We start from the raw sequence: 12,205 nt of genomic DNA, 5'->3' as shown, positions 1-12,205 counted from the left end.
TCCACATCCGAATGCTCGAGATTCGACAGTGAGGGAAAACGTCCCCCCAGTCTAGAATATATATTCCCCTCACATTGCCAGCGAGCGATAAACTACCTCCAACATGGCGAGCCTAGACGGCATCTTGATTGGAATTTTATCGTCCTTTGGTTCCGCCATCCTGATAGCTCTTATTTTCCTAGTCGTATACTTCTTTAGATACACAACTTCCGGTCGCATCTTCCTTGGCAGGATCGGTCGGCCTGGCGAATATGACGATGAGCAGGCATTCGCTAGGGAGGAGGCCGAGGCCTTGGAGGTGATGGATGATATGCAAAGGGTAGAATACCTAAGAGCAAAAGGTAGATACTTCCTCATGAACCAACAGCGCCCGTGTATTCCCATATCGTGAAGAATGGTACTTTAACAATGATATAGCGTTTATCCAAGCGAATCCGCCCGAGTCGCTTCAAACAGACATTTCTTTATCACAATACCTAGCCATACAAGAAAAGGGAGTTTCAGCGTGGGAGTTCGAGCCGGAGCTAGAAATCGCCAACTGCTTCGTCGAAGCGAGAACCGAGATTGAATTCTTTGATTCCGAATGCACAGTTATGAGCAATCTACCTGTACCAAAACAGAACGAAGTCTACTACTGGGAAGCCAAGATCTACGATAAACCCGAAACCACATTGCTTAGCATCGGCATGAGCACGAAACCTTACCCTCTATTCCGACTTCCAGGTATGCAGCTCCATCCAAGTCGACGCTGCGTACCCTGAAACTAACCTTTATCACATAGGCTTCCATAAATATTCCATCGCCTATACTTCCATCGGTGCCCGGCGGTACAATCAGCCCTTCAACGCAACTGCTTACGGACCTCAATATGTTCAAGGCGACGTTATCGGAGTTGGCTATCGTCCAAGGACGGGGACCATTTTCTTTACCCGTAACGGCAAGCGATTAGACGACGTGGTTCATGGTCTGAAGTCTCAGAATTTCTTCCCATCTGTTGGTGCGAACGGACCGTGTACCGTACACGTCAACTTTGGTCAGGCCGGTTTCGTATTTATTGAGGCGAACGTAAAGAAATGGGGACTTGCTCCCATAACCGGCAGTCTGGCACCGCCGCCACCTTATGGAAGCGAACAAGGAAGCATCTTACTCGAGACCGGACGTAGGAAAGACGAGCAGCCCGGGTCGCCGTCGAGGGGCCACAATTATACGCAGTCGGTTCAACGGTACACTAATAGTGGTCCAGGTTTAAACCCGGGACATGGGCGGACAAGGAGTGGCAACTTCAGAGTACTTCCGCCTACGAGTCCAGGACCACAAAGAAGTCCTACTGATATTTCCCTTGCGCAGCTGGTTCCTTCGGATGAAGCGGGCGAAGCCAGCAACGCTATCGGCGCTGGCGGGGACCAAGTTGTCGACATCGTTGGATTAGGCCTGCACGAGGCATCACACCCACCGCCCGAGTATACCAGTCCGGAACACTCGGACGAGGATAGCTCGGGCTCTGATAGCGATCACGTTCCACTAATCAGATCAGGTCGCAGTCGCGGGGCATCCGCAGCCACCATTAGACCGAGCAATCCCCCGATTCCTAGCTATAGTGACGCTGTCCGACAAGGTGCTGGTAGGGACAGGAGCCGCAGCGACAGCGCCATGCCTAGACGGGATGGCATGTAAAGCGGCAAGGCCGTCCATGAACCTAGAGTAGCGAAAAAATGATTTATCACTCAGCGCGGAACAAGGGAGTTTATGGTCAGGAAAGGGAGCAACTCACTTTTTTGCTTTGCGTTTGCGCCGCAACTTGCTTTTTGGGCTACGACAAACATCGGCATTGGGTCAGGTGACACTACTTACATGATACCTCAAGAGAAAGTTTTTTTTGGTCCTTTTTTCTTCGCATTGTTTAGCGGCATGGCTGAGGGACGGAATGGGAGGTTTTATTACCTAGGGTTTTTTTTGTTCTTGGCTTCTTGTCTCTCCCAAGAGGATCGATAAAATCAAAGTACCAAACAGGGCTGGAACTACTAGAACTACAACTACTACCCGACCTGCTCCAGACAGGAATAGGGGGTTGGGGATGGGGATGGATTAGGTACCCGACATGTCACATACTAGGAACAATAAGAAGAATATATCAAGGTGATATAGCCGTGCTTGCTATTGCGATATTCGATATTTTTGTGTCTGGATAGAAATATGGGCTTGATTTGCGTGAATGTAAGAGAATGGTACCAAGATGGTGATTGGGAGCTTGACTAGTAGCAGCAGAGAATAGACGTACAAAAACTGAAGCCTTGCTCATACGAAAGACTCGCGGAAAATATACGAGACTCATTTAATTATCTCGCATACCTTTACGTTGTTTCCTACGTATAGCGCCCCGGGACTACGTAGGAGATCTCGAACAGCTAAGCAGAGCTTACTGGCCAGCTGCTCGTAAAGTGCTATGCAACTTAAGAGGCGAGAGGGACGTGGTGGGCATTCTTCAAGGTCGTTCTCGCTATAGAAGCTGAAAAGGTGCCTTGTGCTGCTGCTGATGTTTTTTTGTAGTCATCAATCACCGTCTTAGCCTTTCCTTCGCCCTCGAAATCTTGTACCTTAGGTTTGTCCTCTAACGGGCGGATTATCTATATTGGGATCGTAATGAATTGACGAGGCCAGTAGGAAATAAGGTTGTATTTATGGGCCGTACGTTGATTAGTTGCGAATACCTAGTCTTTAGTTAAAAGACCAAGGCTTTCTTGCTGTGGACGAACTCGAAAAAACGTATTTCCGAAAATCCGCAAGGTTTTCCAGATGTATTATTTCGGCCTGTTGGCCTGTTCGAGATTCTACGAGGCTCGAAGTGGCCAAGGGAAGTTTTTCTTTAACATCGAACTGCGCCTGTTATTAGAGTCGGTGTTGGTAACGATATTAAGACGTAACAAGTTTAGGTAAGATAAAATGGTTTATTAGATTCCCTATTAGTTACTATGTTTATGTTTTGAAGACTTCTCATCGAAGTCAAGCGATACCTATTATATTACGAAATGGTTACGCAGTTATGTCTTAACGGTCAACATGTGAGAGATGTAACTTTTACGAGAGGAACGAGTAGCGTCATGTTTACTAAGAACTTCGGTAATAAGAGGTAGTTTTAGATTATATGCTACTAATGGTATTAGATGTATGTTAGGGATCGGGCTTTCCGGTCGAATATTGCAATATACCTTAGGTACCTAGAGTTTTATTTAGCCATTGCGATCTTAACGGCGTAAGGGCTAAGTAGTAAGCTATAACAGATATTACTTAAAGGTAACTGCCTAGTAACTAAAACTCGGAAACTTGCCTATATATTCCTAAAATCTAATTTATGTTTGTTTTGTTAGTTTAGTGGCTACTAATGACAATATTTTAATACCCACATTTAAGGTTTATTTCCACCTAGAGAATACCTACCCCCTATTCCACACCTGATGAGGCTTTACTTATCTATCGGTCTACAACTCTTATGAGATGTCTCGTGTTGGTGTGTGAATCTTCACCTTCTTGGTGATCACCGGTGAAAGTAATGCATATTGATCAGGGATATATGCGAATGACGGTCTGAGCCCGCAATTGATTCAATCCTGTTTATAAGTTTCAACGTTAATGTATAGATATGGACATACCGGTAATCTAGAACCAGTCCTGAACGTGGATCTGGGTTTAATTATGAGTTTAAGGTTGTATTCTGGGTAGCTTCAATCGAATGGAAATATCGGTGAAGCTTTGTCGTAGCGAAGCGTCCTTTTCACCATACACCCACAATGCTATATCGTAAACTTGGTCAGAAAACTTTTCACTCGCATAATATGACACGATGCTCGTTTTCCCCACGCCCCCAACACCATGTAGGGCGACTGACTGGGGCGAGAAGCTCATCAAGTTGAATAAAGACACCGACCCGGTCGAAAAGATGATTTGTCCTTGCTTATGGTATTATGATATAGCCCTACTTAGGTTCTTGATTCCTCGTGGCCATATATATCCATTGATGTATATTTTTCGGGAGCTAGCTTCTCCAACCTCGAGAGAGCTTCTGCCAACTCGAAGGTAGCCATTTCATAGCGTCGTTGAATACGCTGTTGAGGCCCTACGTTTTTATCAGTAGAGGAATATCATTATACACCATGCTCTGTTGCTTTCAAGCTAATTATATGTCATTGGGCTGATAATTATTGTTTGTGCTAAAAAGCTATGCACTGCCAGCGGCACGTATGTGCTTTATGGGGTCTGTGGCAAAATCTACAAACTGGAACTGTATATAGAAGCAGACATCCTTTATTGCGTTGTTAACTACATGGCTTCTTGTACAGTAGCTATTGAAAGCTCCAGCCTTAAGAGCTAAAGACTTGATCATCCGAGGGACCTGATCTAAGGCATTTAGATTCTTGGATATAAGCTGCGTGAGGCATCGGTATGATTGCAATAAGTAGGATGATGGAAACCGAAAGATTGTCCCAAAGATTTCTAGATATGTCCTTCATAAGATGGCAAGTATGTCACCCAAGGCAAGTCGAAAGCTGGAAAAGATTATTGACTGGATGATGGCAACTCAACCGGCTCATCTCGGATATCCAAACGAAATATGCGAGTCTAGTTACTGTCTTAGAGAGGAACATATCACAAAGAAAGAGATTGAAGCTGTCACTAAGCTAATGAAAATCAAAAAAGTCACACTAGAGAATACTCGCCTCAGAAAACGTTCTCGTGATGATTTTGCGCCTGAGGATCCTGACACATTCGAGATTCTCCAAGCTTCTGCACAAAAAGACGACTGCTCTCATTTTATCGGTAGGTATTGTCGAGATCAAGAGCCAGAGTCCAGCCAGGGTTCTTCTCCGTCGTGGTGATCATGCTAAGGAAATGGCTAAGATATGCGCGGAACTCATATGAGCCAGCTTCCAAAACACTCTTCGTCCGTCTCGATCGGTCCAAAGTCTTCTCCCACGGTTTACCCTCGCTCTCGCGCATGATGACCCAGGTTCACATCTGGCACTGTATGGCTGACAGCCTGACATCGACGCCTGCCGACTCGTATACGAAGCGCTGAGCGTCGTCGACGGCGAATACGAAATTTGGCGGCAATTCGTCAGGTCGAACCCGGAACCGAAATGGAAGTTCGTACAGCCCAACATCTTCCTGGGAGACGATGACACGGTCGAGCTGAGGGAATATCCGGCGAGCAACGAGGGTATTATCCAATCGTTTTTTCGAGAGGGGATTTTGACGAAGAATTTATCTAGCGGAGAATTAGAATATGAGAAATGGAACATGATTTATGGCGCTGGGACTTGAAATTAAGGGACAGGCAGTAGGTAGTAGTCAAGGCTCGATCCGAGATACTTCCGGATAGGGACATTCTTTACTAAATACGATGTATTTCCCAACGTTCACTATTTTATATAGTTACCTGATAATACATTTATTCTCTACAAAGCCGTTTAGCCAAGGCTATTGCAACTTCTTATTGGACCGGATCTGCCCCTAAATATGCCCGCTTCCTTGGAAACAAAAGCTACCTCTCGTCTGGAAATACCTAAGTGACTCGAAACGGCGTTGTAAAAAGCGACATGTCAATTCCTACCACAGGGTCCAAGCGCCTGGCTGGACCTTTAAAGACCGTTTGCCTCGTGAGTTAATTACCACGTTACTTGCCTACCATATATTAAAATTGACAAAAGTCGGGATATACCAAGGCTTTTAAGAAGGGTCTTTAGCAGCTGTATATGTAGTATTTCAGCTAGTAATTTATCTTAGGTCCGAACCCGACAGTCACCTATGCAAAAAATGGCCTCCACGAGGACAACTCGGGAGATTCCGATGCTGATCAACCAGCCCGGTCCAAGATTCACGATACGTCGTATAGCTTCAAGCCACAACGGATGCAAATACGCAACTCGGGAGCTGGGTATGAGTCGAATATGTTACTGATATATATATAAGTTACTAATACTCAGTAGGTATACATAGGTATTATACGAGGAGAAGAAGACGATGAGGAAGTACAAGATGGTCATGTGATACAGTAACGACATGGACCATTTTAAAACAGACACAGACATAGGTTAGCTACATACATACATACACATCTGCACTGCTACCTACCTTATCGTACCGGTGGAATGGTTGTGGCTGAGTCGGTCACTCGCATTGCTTACCCGACAGCGACTCGATCCCGGTTTTCCATTGGCCGCTTAGGGACTACGTACCACATTCCCACCCAACTATCGGCCCGTCGGACGCCATGCCGCTGGCCACAGCCACGCGGTTGAGATCCTTTTGTTTCCCTCTGATCTGTCATCGTTGAGTAATGAACCAGTGACAGCTTCGCCCGCACGTGGGTTTCCGAGTTTTGATCTGGGGGCTGGATTGTACGACTTCTTGTGTATATTTCTGTTGCTGCCTGTGTTCGGTAAGTAAGTAAGTAAGTAAGTAAGTAAAGAAGAGGTACGGCACGACTCGTGAGGCACCCTCGCACAGGAGGAGATAATAGGTACCTAGGCAGGTAAGCTTCTTATCCGTCTCGAACCTGAGGCTCAATCCTCTAAAAGGGAACACGCCGTATAGGTGCCTGGCGAGGCAGACTTGCACCGAGCGTCGAGTGCGGCTTGATTGGGTATGGAAACGTGGTGAAAGGGGTAACACAAGGAGGCGTCCGGCGAACACCATGCCGTCATACGGCTGAGATACCTAGGTAGCGCATGAGCTACGAGTCACCACGATCGCTATGTTCCGTCGCGGAGCAAGCCGGTTCTCGATCCCGTATCCCTGCCGTCTCTTGTTTCTACCTACTCTGGGGGTCAAGCGGGTTTCGATCATTTGATGAAGTTAGTTGCCTTACTTAGGCTACTGTTATTCGTTCCCGCGATGCTCGGTGTAGTTTCGAGGGAATATCTTTCCAGCCCGAGGGATGAAACGGCGTATCGTGACTCAATTTAAGATACGATGGTGTGTCGTCGCGGCTTCGGTACACGTTCCAGGCCCGGACAGAAGGATAGGAGTGCAGAATTTGATCTTGATCAGGCCGTTAATAGGTTAGGTAGGCAGCATGTCATTCATCGGTGACTCAGTTATACGAGTTGGTGGCTTTATGTATCTTCAAAGCATACCCAGCGGCAATGGACATCAGGTGGGCGTGTGTTTAAGGTTGTTCGAAATAAAGAAAGCTAAGATATGAGGCAATGACAATCGGCTAGCTTTTTGATATACCTAAGGGATATTGAATTATAATCCAATATCGAGTAGCCTAATATGATAGGCATGAACAAGATAGGGGCTTTCAGAACGGCAATTCGCAACGACGCGGTTTCGCCACACCAACTAGTTATCTACCTCCTATACTTCTTACACTATTATCAGTTGATATTCCAGAGCTACCTATAAAGTATAGAACCCCTTTTGATCATTGGCAGATATACGCTACCTATTAGGTACCTATCACCTTTTATCACCAGCCCCTGACTCAGGGGTATTTAGCAACGATAGGTACCTAGGCTTGTATGTAAATTCTTCAGCCGCGCGCCTTGCTAACGTTTTGGTTATTTCTGAAACAACGAAAACAAAAGAGCGCAAGTCGCTGCAGGACACCTTAATTCAGCTGGCATATCGGAATCGGTCCCGACGTTGTACGGTACTACCCCATTTACTCCACGCATCGTCTGTTCGGGCGCTTAAGGATGATGGGGGAATGGGAGACATCGTGATGTGTAACAATTAATTATCCCTTGGCCCGGCGGTTTATATTATATTATATATTATTTCAATGACTGTTTACTTTGGCTTTGATGGTAGCTTATATCACTCCTATGCTATCTTGTATAGCTTACCACTGGACTAATTTGTATTGTAGAGCGATATCATCCCAGACAATCCTAATGTTGGTTTGCCGAATTTGTGTAACTGAGGTTGCCTCGTTCTATTTCGTAACTTTCAGTTTACTCTTCATGATTAATGATTAAATTTCGGCCGGTATTCACCATATGTCTCCGGCGTGCCGTTTACTTACAGCATATTCATTTAACTTGGAACTAGAATTGCCTGACCCCTATGCAGTATAAACCTATATTCACAAGAAGGATTCATTAGTAGTGAATTGGTAATAATCAACTGCTAGTTACACTGTTACCCCGTACTATTATAAAGCTAAATGGCGCTGTGCTAATTCGGGATGATATGATCTTAAAGTAGCGAACGCGTATACGGTATACCTCGGTGCCGGTCCCCGTCCCCGACTATACGATGCAAGGCATCCTTATAATGTAACCTAGTACAAGACATGCTGCATACATAACGTTGCATTTAAGACATGCATTTCTTTTCCCTCACTTTATACCTATTTTCTTCGTCATAAGGCTTGTCTTACCTGTCTGTCGGCCGCGTTCCTGCATGTACCTATATCCTACTTGCAGCAAACGGGACCCTTCATTGCCCAAACCAGACAAGCCAACTCCTTTTCTGGCCTTACTATGCAATTAACCTATAACGGTGTCATGAGTTCCGTGTAACGCCACGTGGTCTTTTAGAGGGTAAGATTGCTTCCCGAAAAAAGAAACCCCCTTTTAGTTTTCGGATCGTGCCCGCAGGTTGCGTTACCATGACACCCCCCTCCCCTCGGGGTGGCTTGTAGGTATATTGCCCTGTTTATCGTGTTCAAGTTGCGAGGACTCGGAGTTCACAGTTGAAGTCTCGAGAAGAGCATTCTCTACGAGCGAGCTGGAATTGCATGTTACATGTGGCGTCCGGGCTGTGACTGTGCTGCAGCGAATTTGGGAACAGTCAGCTCTCGGAATGCGATGGCACAACGTGGAAAACCCGCGATGAAACAGAATGATCTCAGTTTTACCCAGCTCTCGTGTTACGGAGGCGTAGAAAATCGAAGCTCGGGAGACCTGAGCCGCAGTCCGAGCCCAGGCGGCCGAAACTCCACGTTTGCGTTACCCCAGTAAAGAGGACCGAGGTAGGTATCTTAAACACAGCTATGTCAATGGTGCTGGATTGGGAAAATACGCCTCAGCCTGTTCGTTTATAGTATATTACCCCTTTCGGGGGAGGGAATGGACCCCGGGGACCATTCGAGACACCGAACGAAAAGAATATCAGGGGGTTTCCAAGTTTGGTATCTGTAGGGCTGTCTGCATCGCAGAAAATGGAGAAACGCTCTTAGGACCCAATTGGGGGGTTCTCCAATAGATTGCCAAGTCGTTGTGCAACATGCGTATCTTTAGGTATAGACTGTAGGCTGTAGGCTGTTGGAGATTTGAGATGCTGAAATTCCTACATTCATGTAGTGACACCTGAGACCTCGTGGGGGAGGATGATATGAATCTATGGTTGCCTGATATCTCGAACAATAAGTCCCAACTTGACCGAAGAACCAGAAATTCGTTAGTTATGGTGCTACGGCGTGGTAAAGTGTTGGTAAATATTCCAAGATCAATTTCCGAGACTCAGACGATAAAATAGCGATTTCTCCACTATATTCCCTAATAGCCCTATCTGCCTATATTAAGTGGTATATGTGGTGGTGATGGGGTCCAATTGAAATTGAGCCGGCCTTACGAAAGAAATGTCGAGCCTTTGCGGCGACAAGTGGCGACGACATGAAACGGCCACCAACCTACATAGGCCTACCGAGGTTCGATGTCCGTGGGGGCCGAAACCATATTAGAATGAATAATGAGCACGGAATAGACATGATAGGTAACTGATGGGATTATGTAGAAGCTCTTAATTGGCCATCAAGACACAAGGAGGCACTGCCTACAATATTGGCGGATGGACCGGGCCTTGACTCATTTGCTAGTCTAAAAAATGCTATTAGTAGAATTGAGTTGAGTCATGATGAGTCGAAATGATTTGCAATGTTATGTATCTGTGTATGTATGCTGTTTACCTATCCGAGTAAACGCCAAAAACGCCGATGGGCTCCGGACTATACAAGTAATGTAACCACGGTGGTTCCGAACAGGCGGAAGCTGTAATGATCGGAGAGCAGTGCCCCTCCTGCCGTCAGGCATGCAGAATGCAGAATGTTACTTACATAAGGCTATGCTGGAGAGTTAGTCTACCCGTCGGGGATGGTGACGAAAGAATGCTTATATCGAGAAGAGCGGGAATCTTGTAATATCCTATAACTAGTAGGTAAGGTATGCGGTGCTAAAAATCGTCAAATGTAAGAAGTGGGAACGTGGTAAGGCGAGTAAGAAAAAATGAAAATCGATATCAGATAAGCAAGAAAAGATAAAATAAGTGAATAAACGTCGAAGTGGTGGAAAAATCTCCGTGAGGTTTAAATTCCTATGGCAGTGCGATTATTAAAAAATATTAGTATTATTCTTAATTATAGGTAAGACTTCAATTCTATATCTAGCGCATCTCTTTTATTGCTTCATATGGCTTAGTTAGGTAGATGATGTATGTAGTAGGGTTTTGGATGGGTCAACCATTGATAGAAACATGAAAGCTAAGAATTATAAAAATTCATCTATAAATAGGAGGTACCTAAGGCTAGCAGTAGGTACAATACATACTTCGGGTGAGCCTAAGATTCCATCCCACCTTCATTGTCGCTAATGTATGGCCTAATGTATGTAAGCACTAGGTTAGGCTTAGTGCCCCACCATTTCTTCTTAACAGTGTGTATCGTTTCGAGCTGGCGCCTCGTGGCAATCCCTGTCCCGCTGTACGACTTAGAGCATGCGAACAGCAGACGAAGAGATAAGATTGGTTCTTAAAACAATTTGCTGTGCGCTGTGCTTTTTCAGCTCTACCATAATATACCTACCACAACGAACCTTTTGGGTTGCCTTCGGATCTCAAGTTCGCGTGCGTCCTGTTGCTGCGAGACCAGATCGTGTCTCATTTCGCTAATTGATACGGCATTGATGCAAAACTTCCGAGATTCCATCAATCATCCATGTACCATGCTATGTAATAACTCTGTACCTGCATTTACATACCTAATATAGTTACCTAAGGTACCTGGAACCTTGTGCCTGGTCTGGTGCGGATAGGCGGGTAGGTTATTCGATTGCTTATGAAGGCACAGCTGCACTGTGCTTCTCTGTTATCTATCTGCCTCTGCCGGAGACGGGACTAACTCCGCGGGAAGCCTGTTCTCACCTATTATAGGTAGGTCGTACGTATATGTCTGGCTTGATAGATAGGGATTGGTTCGGATCCCGTCCTGTCGTCTGGGATATCGAGACGGGCTGAGTCACCGGGGCAATGACAAACCTCGATTAGGTAAGAGTATACGGAATACTATGCAAGATATAGGAAATAGGAAATAGGGCAAACTTACCTCCATAGTACTGATACGCCCTTCGTAATGCAGTGATGATTCAAATATCTTGAAACTATGTAGGTAGTGTGGAGAATTAAGAGCACGCGAACAAGCATGCGAGCACTATGATTACATTGTACGAATGCTTTTTAAGACGGGTCGGGAGAGGCCGAGTGACAGTGATGATTCTAGATTACTATCGTTTCCTAACTGAGTATGGCGAACCACGTTTTGCAGATGCCATAAGTCTCGAAAAAGAAAGTCCCCTGTCGACTAACCCGAGAAGGGCCGTTGTGGGAATGCTAAATCTGGGTACCTTACATACATGAACTCATAATGATCGTAATGTGCAATGACATATGTAATATAATACCACGCGGAACAATTTTCGATGATGGGATCACAAATTACTGGTACTTTAGGGTAGGACTGAGGGAGGGGGGATGCTACGTCGCTATTAGGGGACCTCGCGTGATAGCAGGCATTGTACTTGGCCTTACTATAGATAATTACCGCTTGATTGGTTACGATGCATGGACAACCGAATAGCAAAAATTCGAATGTTATATTTATTCGTCAGAAACACCAATAGGCAAGCAAAGTAAGCCCATTCCTCAGATATACGGGTAAGGAGATGTAAGCTTGTTGGTCTCATTGGTCGGATTGGAAGAGGGTCTAAAGAGTCTAAAGAGTAATGAACAAGGGGTTTAAAAATTCTAATACAAAAATATAATACAAAAATACAAAATATACAAAATAGGTATGCACACCTCAGCCCTACCGCTTACTTCGGATTCCGAAATAGGATTAGGGTATGCCCCGCAGGTAGCCCCCAAAATAGAAGAAAAGACCCGTGTGCCTTCTATGCATTTTTGTAAAGGTTCTGTGCGCCTTCTTTGC

General features: G+C 45.4%; 3 protein-coding genes across 3 annotated transcripts; 2 read left to right on the top strand and 1 right to left on the bottom strand.

Moving 5' to 3' along the window:
- Window positions 1–103: 103 nt before the first annotated feature.
- Window positions 104–1,674, top strand: F5Y00DRAFT_262404 (SPRY-domain-containing protein; the record flags this gene model as incomplete). Its single annotated transcript, XM_048011378.1, has 3 exons — window positions 104–341; window positions 418–723; window positions 782–1,674. The coding sequence occupies 3 exons, from the start codon at window positions 104–106 to the stop codon at window positions 1,672–1,674; spliced, it is 1,437 nt and encodes a 478-aa protein (XP_047864546.1).
- Window positions 1,675–4,569: 2,895 nt separating this feature from the next.
- F5Y00DRAFT_237891 (uncharacterized protein) lies at window positions 4,570–5,318 on the top strand. Its single transcript, XM_048007897.1, has 2 exons — window positions 4,570–4,614; window positions 4,713–5,318. The coding sequence occupies exon 2, from the start codon at window positions 4,874–4,876 to the stop codon at window positions 5,069–5,071; it is 198 nt and encodes a 65-aa protein (XP_047864545.1). The 5' UTR covers window positions 4,570–4,614; window positions 4,713–4,873; the 3' UTR covers window positions 5,072–5,318.
- A 195-nt stretch (window positions 5,319–5,513) lies between these two features.
- On the bottom strand, window positions 5,514–7,368 carry F5Y00DRAFT_237889 (uncharacterized protein). The gene is made up of 4 exons (XM_048007896.1): window positions 6,589–7,368; window positions 6,187–6,526; window positions 5,982–6,085; window positions 5,514–5,929 (listed from the first exon to the last, which is right to left on the bottom strand). Exons 1-4 carry the CDS (start codon window positions 6,688–6,690, stop codon window positions 5,870–5,872), a joined length of 606 nt encoding a protein of 201 aa, XP_047864544.1. The 5' UTR covers window positions 6,691–7,368; the 3' UTR covers window positions 5,514–5,869.
- Window positions 7,369–12,205: the final 4,837 nt, after the last annotated feature.

This window comes from Daldinia vernicosa (genome assembly GCF_022497035.1).
Source record: "Daldinia vernicosa strain CBS 139.73 unplaced genomic scaffold F5Y00scaffold_25, whole genome shotgun sequence".
Classification (NCBI taxonomy): domain Eukaryota; kingdom Fungi; phylum Ascomycota; class Sordariomycetes; order Xylariales; family Hypoxylaceae; genus Daldinia; species Daldinia vernicosa.
The sequence above is the reverse complement of the archived record's forward strand: the minus strand, read 5'-3'. Positions and strand labels throughout refer to the sequence as shown.